Below are 21644 nucleotides of genomic sequence, written 5' to 3'. Positions count from 1 at the left end.
GCAGATGAAGGTTGTTCTGCTGTGACTTGCTCTCTGAAAATCAAAACCCATCACACACCTAGAGAACTGAACCTGAGCTGGAATGAACTAAGAGACTCTGGAGTGAAAAACCTCAGTGATCTACTGATGAACCCACAATTCAAGCTGGAAATTCTAGCGTTAGTATCATTATACTGTACAGCATTTAAAGTGTGATGAAATCTTATTACATGCTGTTAGCTAATGTACTGATGGATGTATTCAATAATCATCAGTAGAAAAATAATTGTTCTTTTTATTTTTATTTTGAATCAATATAAACTTTGTTTCATATACTGTCATCTATCAGTAGAAATCCTTGCTATTTAAAGACAAAATTTGAGGAATAGTGTAACTTGAGTGACTTGATTGTTTGTACATGTTTTTTACAGTACTTTTCACTTAATCTATTTTAAGCTATTTATTTAATTTTTTACAGTACTTTTCAAAAACTTTAAATTTATGCTGATTCATGTATAAAATAACCTTAATTTTCTCAAATTGACAACAGGGAAAATAGAACAAACAAATCATCATTTTCCATATTTTACTGATGAATTAGTGACACTGTGGCATTTACCCCTTGAATTTAAGCCCAAACATGTACTTAACATGGATCCTGATTCATTGTCTGTACTCTTTTGGTCTTTGGTATGTGTGTAATTGCATGATTACACAGATTAAAGAGTGTCTCATCCTTACTTCGGCGCTGAAATCAAAGGCATCACACCTGAGAGAGCTGAAGCTCAGTGGGAATCAACTAGAGGAGACTTGGGTTGAAAACCTTGGGCTTCTGCTGAGCAGTTCACAATGCAAGCTGGAAAAACTACAGTTAGTGACTGTACATTATATCAGTAACGGTGTGATTAAATTTGACTATTAAGTTATTTATTTAAAAAGCGAAAGGGCCCTGGTGACATAATTTACAGCACTGCAAGTAATTGATTGACAGAAAAGGAGTTAAGACCACACCTGCTTACATGTAAAGGGGCATGAGAAAACCGTGACATCTAGTATGAGTCCGGCTGAAGGGTTTACTCTAGATATTTAAAATCTACAGCTGGCTAGTTAAGAGTTCATAGAGCTGGGTCAGTATTAAAAGGTGAGCACATTGTGTTTGAACTAGTCTTTTTTGAGAATTAGCACACTAAAGGAAAGTTTTTGTGGAAAGCACTTCACATATAGAGATGGTTTGGGTGTTTTATGCAAATGACTAAACTCAGGCACACAGTTGCTCAAATAGAATACTCCAAATGTATTAACATTAGAAGGAGATTAAGAACTAATTCATGTGATAATTGTCATAAATAATGTCTGTTGACCAGGTTAACAGTCACTGTTGTTTTGAATCGACAAACTTAAAAACAATTGTTAAATAAGTAACTTTGAAAAAAGTTAGGCATCGCTTTTGACAATTCAACAATAATTGTGTACCTGTCGATCTTTGGGTGAGGTTTAAATCTTCACCTTCTCTTAAAAGCCAGTCTGATGTAAATATGAGTTATTTACAGTTTCTCTTACTTTCACTTTTACTTGAAAACTCTTCTCTAAACAAAGTTTCTTTGTTTTAACAACGAATGATTCCTCAACTGGTTGTGCTTTTGAACAATCCATTGTGTTAATAATGCTGCTTAGTAATGGCTTCAGGCTGTCTCCAATTGATAACAAATCTCTCACCACATCATATCTGCAATGCAATAGCTGGATGTGTAATAGTAAGAAATAGATGTGGCAGTAATCATGCAAAAAACAAATAATGTCAAACTGATATTTTGTGTGAGAAATCCAACACTTGACAGCTCAAATGATGATTTATTATGTACTGCAGCTTAAAGCCAGAATTTGTGATGTTAAAAATACACTAAATTAGCTTAAATTATGGCTAGAATTTGAAAGAAGTTTATTTATTTTTCTCACTTTAAGAATGTGAGAAGCCGTCCATTTTAATTTACAGTCAGTTATGTGTCTTAATCTACGTTTAGGGTAACTAAAGATGCTTTAGACTTGGATTCTAACTAGTATCCTCAAATCCTAGTTATGGATTGGTGTGTGGTGGTTCTATAATTAAGTTTCCATGTTTTTGCTTATGTATTAATGACTGCGTAGAATTTGTTTGCAATGACTGCATGGTGTTTGGTTATGATGAATGGAACTCACAAATGAACTTATAATTTTTAAGCATTGTCTTTTCTGTTTCCATCTTCAGTCTGTGTGAATGCAGTATTACAGAGAAAAAGTGTTTCTTAATTTATTCACATCACACCTGAGAGAACTGAAGCTCAATGGGAATCAAATAAAAAACGAAGGAGTGAATCACTTATGTGAATTACAGAAGGGATTCACACACTGCAAGCTGGAGAAACTGAGGTCAGTAGCATTCACATTATAATCACAATGCTTAAAAGTGCTTTGACATTAGACATTAAATGGTACACTGTTACTCAATATCTCAAGAAGAACTTTGGTTTACATTGTATTTGTGGAAAATAATTCCTCACAGACCACTGTGTTAAGCCCAGGATATATGTGCAGCTGTGGCACAAGTATCTACTCTGTCAGTAATGTCACTAACAGTCATGAAACAATGTGTGGAAGTATAAGACACATTGTAAAAGGCAAGAGAGAGCCACAGATGCGAACAGCAGCAGGATAACTGCGACCGACCAGTTGGTCAAAAACACATGTGCCTCAGACCAAACAGATCGCAAGCAAAGCAAGGAGCCCCCCTCCAAAAAAAAAAAAAAGAAAAAGAAAAAGAAAAAAAAAAAGAAAAAAACATTAAAATGTGTGCAAGAAATCGTCCCCTTGGAATTATAAGGTTCTATCCTGGCATTTTTGTCCAAAATTGAGTTATTTACATATTGTATTCTGTGTCCAACGTATTACATTATGTGATAGATTTTTTTTAATGTTATTATTTTATTGTGGGGCTTTTATTTAAAAAACAATAAGGTTCTATCTACACAGTCGAGATGGAACACCGAAACTTTGAAAGCTCAATATCTCAAAACTACCGAATGCAGATAGAACCTTATAATTCCAAGGGGGACGAAGTATATTTGTGATGAAAACAGTAACTGTATGCAGCATATACAGTATAACATTTACAATAAATAATTAAGTTGCAAAGGAGTGAATGTGTTTCTGCACAAACTTCTGTAGCTTTGATGAGGCTCAGCCTACACTTTACTGTCAAATCAAACAACTTCTTTAGATCAGTGCTGTGAATTTCCCTGTCAAATTCACTTGAACTTGATGTAAAATTAATGTTATGGAATTTCTCTGCAGCTCAAGTCCATCAGATGAAATTCCTCATTAGATGGATTCACATTGAGATGACTGTGATATTACTGTGATATAGAAAAGGCAAATGTGACTGTGCACTCTAAATACCATAAACATCGTACACTGGGTGAAAGTAAAAATGATCTCTCTTCTTCTGTCTCTTTGTCTTTCTGTTGGTCTCCTTCTAGTCTGAAGTACTGTAGAATTGCAGATGTTTCTTCTTTAACTCAGTCTTTGACAAACACAAAAACACTGCAGTTTTTGAAAAAGCTTGATCTGAGATACAATATGATTGGAGACTCAAAGAAGCAGCTCGTTGATGTGCTAAGAGACTCAAACTGTGAACTGCGGTGAGTAAACATCTCTTTAGTCATACTAACACAGATAAGCATTTTGAATGTATTATATTTAAAACACAAATATTGTAGTCACTCTTTAGTTTGGGGATCAGTTCTCACTATCAAATAACTATTAACTATGATTTTTGCCTCAATAAAATCCTAATTTGTTGCTCATCAATAGTTAGTAAGGTAGTTGTTGGTATGGGGTAGGATTAAGGGATCTAGAGAATGGTCAAACAGAATAAGACTTTAATATGTGCTTTATAAGTACTAATAAAAAGCTAATATGCTAAGGATAGGCATGCTAATAAGCAAGTTAAGGGTGAAAATTGGTCCTTAAAATAAAGTGTTAACAATATTGATCTAGAAAAATGTGTGCCAAGTAATGTAAAACCAGAAATTAACCTGATTACAAGAATTCAATGTTTGTTAAAGTCTATTATACTCTGTACTCAAAGTAATTGAAATACAGAAACTAATTTGCAACTTCTCCCAATCAACACTATTTTTGCTTCCTCCTTGCAGCCTGGATAAGGACTGGTTCAGATGGGGAGTGGACCTCATTGGTGGATGGTTTACACCCAGGTCAAAAGCTCAGGAACTTATGAAATCAACAGAAAAGGAAAAGTCACCATCAGATGAGGAATCCTTAGACAAGCCTCACTAGTACTGTAATAAATTAATATGTTTGATGTTTTGATGTCTATAATCAAAATGTATAATGTTCATCATATATTCAAATATGAACTGAGAGTATTATCATAAAATAACAAAATCCTACTCCTAACCTGAAGGAATATTTTTGGTGAGAAGCAAGCACTTCAAAACCTACAGCTAATATGAATTCAGTGTGTTTATAAACAGACATATTTATTTGATAACCGATTTAAACAGCTTCAAACAGCCCAACTAAAGGTTATTACACTGACTCTTACTGTATGTGTTGCTTTTCAATAATGATAACTAAAGCATACAGCTGGGAGGCTCAGACTTTCAAATTTAATAATGCAGCATTAATATAAACACGTTCATGAGTAATGTTGAATGTTTATTGTTGGTTTTGTATTTTCAAATAATATTTTGTGGTTTTATTTACAAATTGATGAACACTCAAATGAGGTTGATTAGCAGGAAGACATGACTCTTTGTTATAAGCACTACAATCAGATAATGATGTTGTGATTACTCAACTCAATTTTGAAGAAATTTAAAAATTGCTGTACAATTTTTGTACATGATTGTACAATACAGTGTAAGCTGTCAGATATATCAAATGAACATGAAAATTTTGAAGAGTCTACATGTTTAAAGATTCACAGGAGTAACTCTCAAATGTCCATTTTATCCTTCTTATGCCATAAATTCATTTTTATATTTTATATTTCTGTACATTTATCTTATCTCGTTACATTTATCAATTGTTTCTATTTATTTTTATTTGTATTATTCAGTGTTTGGTCGTACAAATTAATCGTTTAGTTCTGTGAAGAAACTCTCTTAAATTTGTGTTTTGTTCTTCTCTGAACAGCCAGATAATATTCTTTGACTGACGTAAGAAGTCTTGATGTCGTCTCTCCCCTTTCATCTCCATACTAACTTAGTTTTCTGAAAGATGTAAAGGTTCTCCTGTTTAAAGCTGTAGAGTTTCCTGTAGAAATTACCTATGAATGAGAGCAGCCATACAGGTTTAACTAATACACGACAATGCTGTCCAAATCCATTCTCATCTCCCACGTGGCAAGTTATATTTCATACAGTCATTTTACATAGTAACATGTTCTCCATCCAAAGAACAGTGTTTACAATCCTTCTAGGAAGCCATTCCCATTTTCATATGATGAAAAACAACAACTCCAGAAATGCACCTCATATAGATGATGCCTTTGGACCCACACTTTACAGTAAATTACAGTAGTTTTTGACATCTACAAACCACATCTTGACCCTATGTATATCATGTTTTATATAATAATAAAAAACAAAAAAACAGTTAACCCTTCAACTTAATTTTTGGCCTCTCTGTCTTTATTTCACAGAAGACGATATAGCACTTGATCAGTCAGGCCGAGTTGAACCCATGTCCCAGAGACGCACAGCCCTCGGTGTTGTGCATTTTTATTTAAAACTAGATAACTAAAACATTTCTGCTTTTGATCCTCTCTGACATCTTTTATTTAGTCCCAACCTACGCTTACTTATATTGTGCACAATATATGAAAATCATTCAGGTTAAATATGAAGCAACAATTCCAAATGATGTGATCAAAGAAATGTTTTCTGCAAACTTAGACATGGATACACTTTGATCTAGGTCATAATTATGTTACAATGAGATCAAACAGTTTGAAGGGCTTCTGAGAAGTTTTAATTAATTTCTGAATATAATGAATAGAGGAGATATATAATGAATCTACATATGTGTGTAAATATTTGGCCAGTATTATAAAGTTATTAATCACATAAAACAAAAACAGCAGTCTTTGGTTATACTATGAGAAAAAAAAAATTGTTCTGCATCTTGAGAAGAGAAATTACAGAAATGGCAAGGTACAGTACTTAAAAGTTAATTCATAGATTTAGGAATTTATTAGAAGGATGCAGTTTTTTATGAAATATGTTTCTTAAAATATGTTTCTAGAATTTGGTAAGAGTTATTTGTCAATATGGAACAAAGGATTGACATACAGCTGGAAACAAACTCGGGATCTCAGGCATTTACAATATGTATATTTAAAAAATGATTAAGAAAAAGGGACAAAAATAAATGCCATGTTGACCGTTTAAATTACTGTATTACGTTATACTCTCTACACTCCAGTCCAGCAGGTGGCGGTATGAACAGTTCAGCTGCTCTACCAGTTAAAGCCACCGAAGAAGACGAAAGTGAAAGTAATATAGTACAAAAACAAAACTATACCAAGAGAAAAACGTTGGTTGGCTTTGAATTCATATCAGGTCCCAGAAAACATTTTACAGGCTCTGCAAAATGAAACATTTACGAACATTTATATAATCCATAATCTATCTTCTTCCTATACCGACGACAAAACACGAGAATGTATTGACAACCCGCGCTCAGCATCGCCATCAGCCCCAGTGGACATGTGCGCCTTGCCATGTGCGGTCATTTGGCAAATGAGAGCGAACGTCAGGACCAGAGAATGTCTAATATGGCGGGCTCTGGTCAGGACGTACAGTCAACGCTGTTAATCATTACCAGTCTGAGTTAATGCAAATTCTCTTTTACCGGATTGAACTTTGATTTGGAATCACCACATGACAAACAACAAGTGTGAATATATTTATTTATTTATTATTTATACATATCCTTATGAGGACCGAAAAACATTGGAAAGTGTGTTTTCTTAGTGCACACGGCTAATTTGTGTAGTTATCTGGCAGAATAAAGTATGGAATAGAAAATGTTTATACATATAGCTTTAATTACTTAATTATTTAATCTGAGGATGCTGTCAGTCAACAATCGTTAATCTCCAGTTAAAAAAAAAAAAAAAAAACTGTTGGTGGGAGAGGGCGGGTTTATAGCAAACTGAACTTTTATCACGTGCTCGATCATCTACAATCTGTCGCTAACAGAGCGCGAACAAAAAAATCGAAAGTGTTCAAATATATCTGGATTCTGTTCGCTGAACACAAGACCGTCTGTACTGCTACAAGTAAGCTTTAATATTTCCCTTGTTACACATATTTGGAGTGTATGAAGGAATTTTAGCTTTATTTAAATGCGAAGTTGTAGGCCTATGCCAGTTCCAGGAGTAACTGTTAGCCTTTAACCGACGGCCAAGAAGAATGCAAACTGTTTGATCACCACGCATGTTAAAGTATGGAGCTTATAAAAATGTAATAATTATTTTTATGAAGGATTTTTCCCACACTTCTTTATTTTAGTCTGCTTTTGTCATTTAGATAACTCGCATTACTAAATGTAATGCGAAATCGAAAGTAGAACGCAGTTTCAGGAAGTTATAAGATTTCGACGAAATCCGCCATTTTCAGTTAGGTAACTAAGCTCCAGCATACCTTCTTTCATGTAATGTGTTATGTAATAAAAAAACAAACGTTTTGGTTCATGTAGCATCTCACATTACGTTTAGTACAAATTATAGTAAATTACGCTTATTTTAAAAGCAAATGATACAACAAGATAGGAAAAAGTATTGTTGGTTATCAATGTCAGTAGCAAAGTACTGACTTAATGTTTATTTCCCGCATAGCACATTTAGGCCATGTGTTTTGTGGAATGATCTATAATAATCTTTTTCTTTTTTATTCGTCCCTCTGAAATGTCATGTTATTCATATCAGTAACATTGTTATCTTCAGGTTATGCTGAACAGCTGACACTTTTCACACATCAGTGCTGATCTTTGCACTGGCTGTGTAGCTGCAGTATGTCAGGGGAACGAGGAAAAGACTCTCCGTCTGAGATGAGTCTTCCTGAGGAACATGGGTAAGTCTGTTTTCAGAGAATCCTTTACTGAAGTTTTTTTTTTTTTCATGCAAACAAAACCTTAAAAACAGCGGGTGTATTTCTCAGCATTGGCAATTAAATTATTTAGGTAATAGACTTGCTATAACTCATAACAAGAATTTATTGAGATTGTGTTCATGCCATGGAGTGTTCATAAAGGGTATAATAAAGAAGAGAAGTTTTTTTTTTTTTTTTCTCTCTCTACTACTGTTTGGGTTCCTTGCCACTGTCACCTTTGGCTTGCTCAGTTGGGCTCTAACAGATATTTATCTGCTGCAATGATATGGCATGTTTGAATTGACCTCCCATAAGCCGGACCTCCCATAAGCATTAAGGGAACACTTAAAACACCCCAAAAATATATACTTAGGGGATCCCCTGGTTTTTCAATAAAACTATAATACTTGAAATAAAGTTTCGATTGCTGTATTAAATTTAGACCTGCTCATGTTACATCAAATTTATTTTTACGCGGTTTTACAGCATTGCTCATTATAATCAATCACACATGATTCTGCTGAGTTTAGGATTGCATTAGCCAATCAGAGGCATTCAGATTAGTCATTGCTGAAACCTTTTGCTCAGACCAAGGATATTATAGTTTTGAATTTTTAAATAATTTTTTATTGTAATACCGTTTTCAAATTTCCTATCATTTCAGTTTAGTTTTAGTTAGTTTCAATAATGGTTTTGATAGTTTTAGTTTAGTTTTTATTTTTTGAACACATTTCTATTTAGTTTTTATATATATTAGTTTTAGTTTTAGTAATTATAGTTTAGCAGAGTTAATGGAACACTTCCAGTGTAGACCAACGCAAGACATTTAATTTTAGCAAAGTTGAAAGTTTGCACACTTTACAATTAACTCTTGTGCAAACCTCTTAATAATGAGAAAACAAAATTATTTTTTTACAACCTAACAAAAACCAAAAAAATATGCAACTTGTATGTAAAATGTATTCATTCATATTCATTCATATATTAAAGAGATGTAATCTTCTTAAACATGCCATCAGGGTTTTCAGGAGTTACTAGAAAGCCAAGCAGGCAGTTGAGTTTTTATTCTGCAGGACACTAATACTTTTTATGTCCCATCTCTCCCTTTATGAAAGTACACAATAAGAAGAAACAATCTAAGATGCTTTGAAATCTCATACTACTCAAAACTAAATGCGATGTGGTGATTTAAATGATGTTTGCACTTTAATTTGATGAGCCACTCCACATGCATGCGCTTCAGATGAGCAACGCAATCAATCCCATAAAGCCCCTTTTACACAGGAAACAGCAAGCAGTGAAAACACAGAGCGGCTGCTGCTTTCTCTCATTTTGGATGCGTTTTGTACATTAAAACATGACAAAATGACTATTCACTAAAGTCAACTCATCCATCAAAAAAATGTAGAACTTCGATCTCATGTTGTTCTCCGCACGTCCAGCACGCTTTTAAATGTTCTGCGCTGTAGGTTTTGCATTATGATTCTTTCCCCATTTCATATTTTATAGTTATTTCCGATTTATTCCCCCTCTTGTTTTATAATGCAAAAGATGCTTCTCTTTGCATGCAGCGCCATCTACAGGTATTTCCATGACAACCACAGGTAGATTTTCTGGCACAGACTGACAGCTTATTAATCACGAACACAATTATTTTATTTTTGTTTATTATTTTTATTTTAGTTTGTTTTAATATTAATTTCATTTGTTTAGTGCATTTAGTTTTAGTTTTTCATTTATTTTGAAATTTTAATTTTATTTCAGTTTACAAAAACATTTTTTGACCAATAGTTTTAGTCTTAGTTGGAGTTATGAGTGCTTAAACACTAGCTAGACTGACTGTTCTCATTTAGAGTGTGTTCTTTCGCTGCAACGATACTATTTTTTCAGAAACGATCCGATCCAATACCAAACATTCTGAGTACCGGCCAATTCCTATCCGATCCGATACAAGCACAGTTTTTATTTTTTTTTTTTTTAAATCAATGTAGAATTTTCTATACCCACAGAATGATGCACTTGAAGCAACACGGTAGTCACAGCACGCAGATGCGCTGCATAAAAAAGGGAAGAGATATTGCTGCGTAGTGTATTATATCTGTGCGATATTTTATTGAGCATTTTCTTTTAACAGTTTTAAATCTCTTATTGTGAATAAGTTATTGTGCACTCTTGAAGAGAGTTTCATCGTTTTGACTGTAATAACCGAATGTGACACGCAGTTTGAATGCTAAATGGAGGATGACAGACAGACGCAGTGGGGAGAAGAGTTTACGTGAACTTGACTTAAATATTCATCTATACTTCACATTAACTATGGAACGGCTTCAGAACACTTGAAATATAGTGAATGAAAACGTTATGGTGCTTTATAATGTTTTTGTGCCTTTGATGGGGCTTAACAATAACACAGAATATTATACGCACTATATCAGATTTGGACCGATACCCGATCCGACAGAAAATGGCAGTATCGGGGCCGATACTGATACTGAGTATCTGATCGATGCGTCCCTACTTTCACTGCATGATTCATATAAAATGCATTTAGAATGCTCCCAAAATTCAAGATATAGGGGCAGAAATTGTATATATTTAAATCATTTCAAATAGTTAATCAATATCCCATGGAGAGTGCCAATTTTTCGGAAAAACCCAAAATTCAAGATATAGGGGCCAATAAAAAAGTTCAAATAAACAACAGTTCAATAAACAAGAACGTTAATATTAAGAGACTTACTTTTGCTCTATTTTGCCAACAAAAATTATTCCAAACAAAGCCACAGCACTGTTTTGCGTCTGGTGTTTCATTCCTGAATGAATCAACCATTTAAATGATTCGGGATTGACTCACTTATTAACAGTGACTTGCTGCCACCTACGGTCGGTTTTAATTTCAGATTAAAAATACCTTATCTTTTTTTTAACCATTTCAAATATCAATAATAACGGTTTAGGATTAAAATATAAAACATTGTTTATGCATTTGTTACTGCAGATTACATGTATTCATGCCTTGCATTAAACAGTCTGTATATGCATTTAAATACCACTTCAGATGCAGCTTCTGTGTTTCCTCTGCATTGCAAAAATGAATTTTGTTGGTAATGATTTTATTTGTTTGGTAATAGCCCCAAACCCAAAGGTTTTATTTTTATTTATTTATTTATTATAATTTTTTTGTAAGGCGGTGTGGGAGGGGGGTCTGGTTTGGGGGACCCCCCAAGAGCTTTGACACAGTTCGAACACTGATGATATGCATGTGCTACGTAGAAAAGTTTTTTTTATTATTATTATTATATAATAACCAAAAAGAAAACAGATAGAATAGAAAAAGAATAGAGCAAGCAAGGGTTAGAGGCCTTTTTTTACTTTTGTTAATTGTATAATAAATAAAAAGAAAACAGATAGAATACAAAAAAGATTAGAAAGATTTTTTTTAAGAAAACAAGCATTTAGTAAATGAATAGAGTGCAAGTCTAAAAGGGACAAGTTTTTTTTAAAGAATAGAATTAGAATAGAGAGTGCTAGAGTTAGAGGATCGAATAAAGATGGAACAGATTAGTTTTTAGTCATTTCTTGAAGATGGCTAAGGATCCAGCTACTTGGATTGAGTTGGGCAGGTCCTTCCACCAGGAGGGAACAGTTTATTTAAAATTCTGTGAAAGTGATTTTGTGCCTCTTTGGGATGGCACAATCAAACGACGTTCACTTGCAGAACATAAGCTTCTAGAGGGCACATAAGTCTGAAATAATGAATTTAGGGGTGCAGAGCCAGTGGTGTTTTAAATATATACTTATATTATATTCATATATTAAATATAAAATTATTAATATTAATAATAATAAAATTATAATCAATATACATATTAAATATTATTATTAAATATAAAATATATATTTTCTTAATGATCATTAATATAATTCAAAGAAAGATGGCAAAATTGAAATGTATTAAACATATAATAAAAAACAGATAAATATATGCCATTAATATCTGTAAAATAAGTAACTTAGTCAATTTTGTTTAAAGGACTGCAGAAATAAGTACACCCTATATTTAAATTCAACAAAGTGTACTATTTTATTGCTTAATATGCCCTCCATAATTCTTAAGTATAATTACACTGCTCTGACCCTTCTTGGCTCTGAGTGTAATGGTTCTTAGGGATTTTAGGATTTTGGAGTTTGGATATATTGATTGTCATATTAAAAAAAAATGCCCAAGAATGCAGCAAAATGAGGAGAGGGTAGCATCTTCTGTTTACATCACATAGTGGTGTGTGAATGGATGACATCATTGATGAAGCACAACTCCCCTCCCTCACACCTTCAGCACTCACACATTCCTTATAGAAGAGCTTTACTACCCCTGAACGTCACTGTGGGAGCCAGGCACTTCTCTCTGTACCCCTCCGCTAGCAACACCAAAACATTTCGGACTGTTGTTAGATCCAAAATAAATGATTTGGTCTCATGAGACTAGAGTATGGATTCCCAGAAGTCTATCTTTTGTAAATATGGGCCTTGGACAAAGCTAAATGAGTCTTTATTGTGCTTTGGCTTACAGTCGGTAGTTCTGGTGTGGAATATAACAACCATGCATGTCACTTCTGCAGGCTGCATCTTACTCTGTTAGGTAAAAGTTGTCACTATTTTTCATAGCTTTTGCTGGCTAATGAGGCATTTTCTTGGTGTTCCTCCTGCTCTTTTGCTAACAAAAACTCATGCATGACTAAATGAAAGCTTAAAGTAAAGACCTAGTTATTTCAGGAGCCTTTTCACAAGTCTATTGTTTTTAAATTTCTGTGTTACTTTTGCAACATATTTTCACACTTTAAACAATAATTTTGGCCTATACTCTTGTACCATGTCCTCTTTTTATGCTAAAAAATTGCTTCAGTTCTCTCTATAGTGGGTTTCATTGTTGCCAGCATTAAGCTAAGCATGATTCGGTGGGCTATATAACACTTTTAAATGCCAGGTAATTACTTATTTTTTAAAAATATTGGTTCAACATACATACTTGTGCTCAATACGTGCCGTAACCTTACACCAGGTCAGTGTAACCTTTTAGTTCTTATTTAGTAGACTTTCAGGAGGGTATACATTTTTGGCAAACACAAAGTGTAACAAAGCACTATATCATTCCAGGTTTAAAGGCTTTTCTTTGGTTAAAACTTTCCTTCACTTACACATACAATCAACTTTATTGCACAGGACTTTATTGCAAGAGAACTGAACAGAACTGTAGTAAGGTGGTTGTAGTAAGATCTTTTTCTTCCCCTCTCTGTTCTTTGTCGTCTATTAGTGAAACTTTTCAGACTTCAGGCTCTGTGAACAGCGAAGAGGACACTTCGCGAACGCAGTGAAGCCGACCAAATAGGCAGTTCTGCTCGCGTGACGGAACCTACAGAAGGCGTAGAATCACTACCAAAAAGGCCATTTCAGGGTCTTCTCGCTGGGCGTGACACACTGGGTCTACGAGTTACATCGGGCAGTATGTAAAGCTGGTCGCCATGATTTTGCCAAGTAACAAGATGTTCCTGGACTGTGGTCTTTTGTTGATCACGGATCACAGGGATTTACTGTCCAAACGAATAGACAGTTGAGGCGGTTGACGGTGGAGACGTTATTTCCAGGATCAACAAGGCTGTGATATCCCGCAAGAAACTTGTTTTATAAGGAGACACCCCCATTTCACGACCTTAAGGACATCAGTCAATCAACGTAAATCATCAGGCCATTCACTAGATCATGAAAAGGAACACCCCGGGACGAGAACGAAACACGTGACGCAGTGCTCACTAAAGATCATGTCGAAAGATCATGACGAAAAAATGGACGGGAGTAGGGACCCGCTGGGGAAAGAGGCGTACACAAATGGGAGGGAAGGCATTACTCTTTACGTCATTTATGCCGTTCCACTAGTAAATAAAGGGAAACACCCCTGGCAGTGAACTGAACAGCTACTGAACGACTGACCTGAGACGTCGGACACTGAAATTCAGCATCCATGCCGGGTGAAAATTGATGTTTACTATTTAGCCTTTGTTCTAAAGATGCTTACAACAAAATTGGGAGTAATTGCATTGCTGCATCGCATTTTCGGGTTCAAGAGGACTGTCAAAGCTGCTTTGAACTGCGTATGCATTGTCTACAGTGCACCTGTAAATATAAAGGCGTGGACTTGGCCTTAAGCGCTCCCATATCTGAATGCAGGCACCTCGGTGTTCGTTCCAGTTCATTTTTTTTCACCTAACGAAATACAGCAATCAGTACGTGAGCTTGGAATAAGTACTGATGCATCCAACTATGAGTGCCGTGAATTAGTGACTATGTACAAGGTGAATACCAGACTTGAGTCTATGGAAACGACATCACCTGCAAAAACCCTGCCGAGTTCATGTGTTTTATAAGCTGCTCCACTCTTTAATGCACTCAATCTGGAGTTTCTTTCCAGTGATACAATTACAACTAAACCTAAATACACAATACACGTGATAAAGGGTAAAAAGTACCGACGGCAGCGTGGACAACTATGACCCATTACTTATCATTTGTAGCATTAACTTTTCAGATGTCAGGTAGTACCCGCCTACGGTAGGAGAGTTTTTTTTTCTTCTAAATCCTAGGAGGTAGTAAATAGAGTCGAGACGCAGAGTCTGTGAGAGAGGTGAGCCAGTAAACAGTGAAGCTAAAGGGAACTTCAGGATAAGTTGTGCTAATACCAGACGAGATTAAGTTACCCAGAGAAGGTCGTACAATGTGTCTTATACTTAGTGCGCGGGGTCGGGAGTTTGAAGAGAGTATGTAAAGACATCAGGACAGCGCGCGTAAATGTATAAAAAATTAGGCATGCAAAAGGGAAAAACTGCACTGTCGTATACTATATTAACCGCAACATCTCACAAAGGGAATTGCATGGGGTTTGCCAGCAGTGGGAGTGCACGCACAGCTCGGGGGAACCGGACATCGTGATGCCGTCCAGACGTCGGTGTCTATAAAAAGTGGGACCAACTCATACAGGGTGAGTAACGCCAAACGAGGGGGGGGTGACAAAAAGGGGAATCATCTGCCAAGGTAAATATTCAGGGGTTTCGTCTCAGGAGTTTGTAGAATAATCAAAGCTAGGGGTAACTGTCATGTTTCAGAAAAGACTTTGACCGGAGTCAACTTATGAGGGAATCATTTAATACGGATCCGACTCCACTATTTTAGTTAAGTAAGCAAAACGATAGATAATAAGCTACTCAAAAAAAAGGAGTTTTAAGAATAAAAAAAGATGTGGCAAAATTAAAGACGAAAATTAATTTGCTCCACTCGTTATGTCACTAACTTATTTTGTATGAAGTCAAATGCAAAGCCTAAGAACTAGGGGTGTGGCAAAAAAAAAAAATAGAATTTAAGCCCAGTCCAGGTGTCTACGAGTTCCGACACGCAACGGGACATGTCTGTGCTTGCAAAAATGTTTCAACCCCTAAATTCATATTTTAGGTGTGCGTTTCGCAAAGAGCTTTATGCCCAGCCGGGTCTACGTCAAAATCGGCCTGCACGATGGGTACGGCGGGGGCCGCAAGCATTTCAGTCTCGTGCGAGACACCATGTTGTACATGCAATGTCTGCGTGTACTTAAGGGTGCCTGCACCATGGGCGGGGGGGCGCGGGCTGTCTGCGAGCCCTCTTGATGAAAAAATTATGGTAATTGCCGACGAGGTGTTGACAGTGTGCGCATGACATTTATCCCGATAAACCTGAGCTAAGGTGTAACTGTAAGTGTACTGCATTATTATAATTGTTTTTGTAGCCTATCCAGTAGAAGTCCAAGACGATGTCAGAGATGCAGCGCGGTGACTTCGCGATGTTCTGTCAAAATATCACGAAAAAAAGAGAACATCAATAGTGGAGAAGATCTTATTGACATCAAAACTGAAACCATAGCTGTTCACAAGAGACGCTATTATTTCGCGCATTTCTCAGAGGAACATCTTCTAATCACAAGTTGGACAAGTCCGTCGCGTCTTGCACAAGAGAGCCGCAAATCGTTTAGAAAGCAGGTAAAATAATGTAAGCTTCAACTTTTTAAAAACGATATCTCAAGAATCTATGGTGCATGTCTTTCCCCAACCACTGCCAGCTCTCTCTGTTTTATAAATGAAGGCAAAGAATTGTACGCTGTGTGATTGGCTTTCTGCCCTTTGTATTAAACTATGCATGGATACATGAAGGGCGTTTATTGTTATAAGTTGTTTTAAGCAACGTTAAATATAATTGGTTTTAAACAGTCTTTTAACATGCTATTCACATTCACGAGTCATGTATTCTAAATGCTTTGAATAGAACTTGCATTGTAAAATATTTCTTCGCTCGAGCACGCTCTTGTGCCTCAGACGAGAAAAGCAAGTGAAGCTGGGTATTCATTGTCACTCCTAACTGAAATCATGCATTTGGCAAATTCGAATCATAATTCGAATTATTTTTCAGCGGATGTTCCATTTTGGACACGCCCTAATAAGGCGCAACTTCCATCTGGACAACTTTAAAAGGAGATTTTCTAAGTATTGTAGATGTTTTTGCACCCTCAGACTTCAGATTTTCAAATAATTTGTATCCTAGGCCAGAGAACCTTGTCCTATTCTCTAGACAAATACATACAGTTATTTTATTGTATCTATTCAGCGGGCAGATCATCATAACATCCTCAATTTTTTTTTAAAAAAATTGACCATTAATGACTTGGTGTTTGTGGTCCAGGATCACAAATATAAGTAAACCGTGACATTGACCATGTGGCTCTTGGGACAGTCCAAAGAAAGAAAAATTGTTTCTGGAAAAAAATTCTGGTTTCTGTTCATTTTCATTCCTCAAGTGCTGTTGTTATTAAAGTAAGAGAGAAACATACCAAATATTGGACACATTCAATATTTTTAAGAATCGTGCAGGCAGGGACAGTGTAGTCCAATAAAAAATGTTGTCTTCTGTTCAATTAAGTTTATCGAAATATATGTAAGTTTCAGTTTATATGTATTTAATGTCACATCTTGAGATGATTTATGTCATAAAGAGTGTTTAGTGAGTTCACTGAAATGACTGTTCTAGTAAAAATTGAGTGGATCCATTTGCAGGTTCTGTGTGCCGATATCAGACAGAAGTCTCCTGTAGTAATGTAGTTTTTTTTTTTCGCTCTGTGTCTTTGTTACAATCAGTGAAAGATTATACTCAGATGTATTCAGCTCTGTGGGCTGTGAGAGTGGGACCATCGACAAAAGGTGGATGGACCAAACTTACGTGAGATAAAATCAACTACCAAAGGTACCTTCATGTTTAGTACGATTAACAGCGTTGTGTCAGCTAATTTCATCACTGTGGTTTTATGGTAGAACCACAAGCAAAGCCAGGCAAGCATTGTTTATGTTATTTTAATTAATGTGGTTTATGTGATAGAAATTCTAAATTAAAAAAATATATATACATTTCTAAATTAATTATTTTAATGTTACAGTCTGAATATTCCGAAACTGTATGATACTGACAAAACACCCTTACTCATATACAGGTGCTGGTCATATAATTAGAATATCATCAAAAAGTTGCTTTATTTCACTAATTCCATTCAAAAAGTGAACTTGTGATTATATTATTCATTACACCTAATATAATATTTCATGTGTTTATTTCTTTTCAATTTTGATGAGTAAACCTGACAACTAAGGAAATCCAAAATTCAGTAGCTCAGAACAGTAGAATAGTGGTTGAAAGGTTCATATTGAAGACAACCGGTGCCACACCTAAGCAGGCTAGTTAACTCAAAGAAAAAAACACAAAACTGAAGGGCGCCATTGAAAGTGGGTCTCATCAGGATTCTAGTTCTGTAGCGACACAGTCATTGGGTAAGACTGCTTAATTGACATTTGGCCAAAAGACGAACGATTGCTACCGAGATTGTCACAGGATGGCAACACACAAGGTCATTGCCAAAAAAAGAGGCTGCTTGTTATGTCACGAAACTCTGTGTCCAAGCACATAATAGAGAGGGCGAATGGAAGTAAAAGATGGGTAGAACACAGTGCCCGGGCACGGATAACCCGCAACCTTGGAAAGATTGTCAACAGAACCCATTCAAAATGTTGGGGAGATTCACAAAAGTGGACTGCAGCTGGAGTCAGGCTTCAAAACCCCTACGCACAGACATATGCAATCATGGTGGCTTCAGAGCTGTCCAGCCTTCCTTTGTCAAGCGCCATCTTGAACACAGACGCGTCAGAAGCGTCTCGCTTCAAAAGTGGACTGCTGCTGAGTGGTCCAAAGTTATGTTCTCTGATGAAAGCAAATTTTTGCATTTCCTTTGGAAATCAGGGTCCCAGAGTCTGGAGGAAGAGAGGAGGTGCACAATCCCGCATTGCCTGAGGTCCAGTGTGAGGAACATTGGTGATGGTTTGGGGTGCCATGTCATCGCTGGTGTTGGTCCACTGTGTTTTCTGAGGGTCAAGGTCCCAGCGCAGCCGTATACCAGGAAGTTTAAGGCACTTCATGCTTCCTGCTGCTGACCAACTTTATGGAGATGCAGATTTCATTTTCCAACAGGACTTGGCACCTGCACACAGTGCCAAAGCGCAGATACCTGGTTTGGGACCATGGTGTCCTGGTTTCTTGTGGCAGCAAACCCACCTGACAGCCCCATAGAAAAATCTATATGGGATATTGTGAAAGAAGGGAAGATGCGATATGCCAGACCCAAGAATGCCGAAGAGCTGAAGGCCACTATCAGAGCAACCTTGGGCTCTCATAACACCTGAGCAGTGCCACAGACTGATCGACTCAATGCTGCACCGCATTGCTGCAGTAATTCAGGCAAAAGGAGCCCTAACTAAGTATTGAGCGCTATTTTGTACTCATGCACCTGTCATGTCATACTTTTCGGATTGCCAAGATTTAAAAAAATCCTTTCTTTGTATTGAGGGTGTAGGTAATATTCTAATTTTCTTTTCTGAGATATACTAAGTTTGGATTTCCTTAGTTGTCAGTTATAATCATCAAAATTAAAAGAAATAAGCATTTGAAATATATCAGTCTGTGTGTAATGAATGAATATAATATACAAGTTTCACTTTTTGAATGGAATTAGTGAAATAAATCAACTTTTTGATGATATTCTAATTATATGACCAGCACCTGTAATTTCATAGAAGAACAACAGCAACATATGCCTACATATAAAATGTATTTGAATGTTCTAGGGCAAATTAATTGATATAATGAATCAGTTATTTGAAACAGTTCATTTACTGTAGCTCTTGTAGCTCAGAGAGTTAAGCATGGACCCAGTAATACAGTTGCATAAGCAAACACTAGGGGGCATTATTGTAAAACAAATCAGATAGTCAAACAGAAATCATCCATCATAGTTGTAAAAAGAACAAATCCACTGCTGTTCTATATGTAATTGCCATTTGCAATGTTACACCTCTTTAAATGACACCAATTGACCTGTCCTGTAGAGAAGTTTTTTTCTTCTTTGTATTTGTATGGTAGGGTAAGGTTAAGATGTGTCCAGCTCTGTGTCTGTGAAGAGTCACCAGTCAAAAGGTGATGGGCCCAATTTCAGCAAGAAAACAACACCACATACCAGAAGGTATTTCATGTGTTTTACATTACATTACAGAGTTGTGTTAGCTAATTTTCCCACTGAGGTTTAAGTAATAAATTAACTAAATAAAACAATAATTCACAGAGCATTGTGTCTGATAATCTGATTTCTTTCCAGTAATAAAGTTACATAGATGACCACCCGGAACCTGAATACATCTATCTACCCATAGTTGTAAAAAGGACAAATCCACAGCTATACTGTGTTTAATTAGAATTTGCAGTTTTACTTCTTACCAAACATAAATATATCCATCTATCGTAAGAAGAAAAATGCTGGCTACATTGTATTCCATTACATTACTTTTTTTTTTTTCTTTTTTTTTTTTTATGAAGCTGGAAACCTTGTGTAATAAAGTTATTTTCCTTTCTTTGTGTAATTAGAGAAAGATCATTTTTTTTTTTATGAGAGCTCTGTGTCTGTGAAGAGTGACCAGTCAAAAGTGGTGATCGACCAAACTTAAGTGAAATAAGACCATCATCTACCAAAGTTGTATTTTATAAGTTTCTTCAACTTTTGTAGTTAGTCAAAGCTAGTTAGCCTATAATTTATTCTTAACAGTGCAGACGAGTTCACATTGAAAATCTTGTTTGAAACAGATCAGTTTTGGTTTGAAACAGATCAGTTTGCATGAAAAAATCCATGAACCTGAGCATGAGCATGTAGGAGGCTCAGTTACACTGTAACTGTAGCAATTTGTACTCATATTTGCACTTGTTCAGGAAGTAAAATAGGGCCATATGAACATTCTACTTTACAAAATGTATATATTTCTGTCACAATTTCTTAAAGTCTTACCAGACATTTATTTTGGCAGGTTGCCATGGAGTTTTATTTGTATATATGACAGTTTTTTTTATTGAATTGGTTGGTTGATTGTTAATTGAGTGACTGAGCAGCTCTGTTCATATACAGAATTCACATAACAGTAGCCAGGTGAGATGGCTGAAGCAGAAAACACAGGAGTGTCATGCTTTAGTATGCTAGTGTTTAAACGCCACATTCATGCCTCGCTCTTTCACACAGAAACATGCACAACGGTAGGATTAATTTTAAATAGTCTTTGTATTTAATATTTCACAGACTTTAGTCCATACCGCCAATGTGATTTTAAATGAACTGACCTACTTTCAATTTATTTGTCCAAAATTTGGCAAATTCTGTGCTATACAGTAAATTCAATCTTTATGACTGGATTCTCTGATTCTGTCTGTGTTTTCCTCATCCGAGGAAATAATTGGGTCCTATTAAAGTAACCTGCACATGCATTTTAGCCATTAGTTCAACAAAACTAGGGGATGGAAGTGGTGATGATTTACCTTGAATAAGACAGAGAGCGAGTATTCATTTGCTACCTGCAAATCTACCTGAAAAACTAAGGACAAAAGCTGCTTTAAATGCAAATGGTGGTCACAACGTATTTTGATTTGATTTAGTTAATCTGATTAAAAGTTTGAATCTATTGACAACCCTTTATAAAATATATAATATAAAATTATTAAACGTATATGTTAAAATTGCAAATTTAGTGATCAGTGATTTTCACATTTAATACTTAATACTGTTGCCATCTGGTCGACGCTACAAAGCTCTGAGCACCAGAACGACCAGACACAGGAACAGATTCTTCCCCCAGGCAATCCATCTCATGAACACTTGATAATAACTGTGCAACACACAACACTATTTATACACACATACACTTATTTATCTAACACACATACTTATTCTACACTTCAAATTTGCACATAATCTACCTGTACGTGCAAAACTTCCTATTGTAATATACCTGCACATACAATTGTCAATTTGTATATTGTTATTACTTACCTACTTATATTTATTTATTATACACTTCAAATTTG

General features: G+C 35.7%; 1 protein-coding gene and 1 long non-coding RNA gene across 2 annotated transcripts in view; both read left to right on the top strand.

Annotated features, from left to right (window-relative positions):
• The first annotated feature begins 2320 nt into the window (after window positions 1-2320).
• LOC109078325 lies at window positions 2321-4873 on the top strand. Its single transcript, XR_006159961.1, has 3 exons — window positions 2321-2385; window positions 3492-3653; window positions 4170-4873. It is a non-coding gene; the product is annotated as an uncharacterized LOC109078325 (long non-coding RNA).
• A 10025-nt stretch (window positions 4874-14898) lies between these two features.
• LOC109056761 overlaps window positions 14899-21644 on the top strand; it is an 18881-nt gene continuing 12135 nt past the window's right edge. The window contains exons 1-2 of the mRNA XM_042756140.1: window positions 14899-14941; window positions 15630-15693. Of these exons, the coding sequence (XP_042612074.1) occupies window positions 14899-14941; window positions 15630-15693 (107 nt within the window). The remainder of the gene's footprint in view (window positions 14942-15629; window positions 15694-21644) is intronic.

The sequence above is a fragment of the Cyprinus carpio genome, unplaced genomic scaffold (assembly GCF_018340385.1).
Source record: "Cyprinus carpio isolate SPL01 unplaced genomic scaffold, ASM1834038v1 S000006806, whole genome shotgun sequence".
Taxonomy (NCBI): Eukaryota; Metazoa; Chordata; class Actinopteri; order Cypriniformes; family Cyprinidae; genus Cyprinus; species Cyprinus carpio.
The sequence above is the reverse complement of the archived record's forward strand: the minus strand, read 5'-3'. Positions and strand labels throughout refer to the sequence as shown.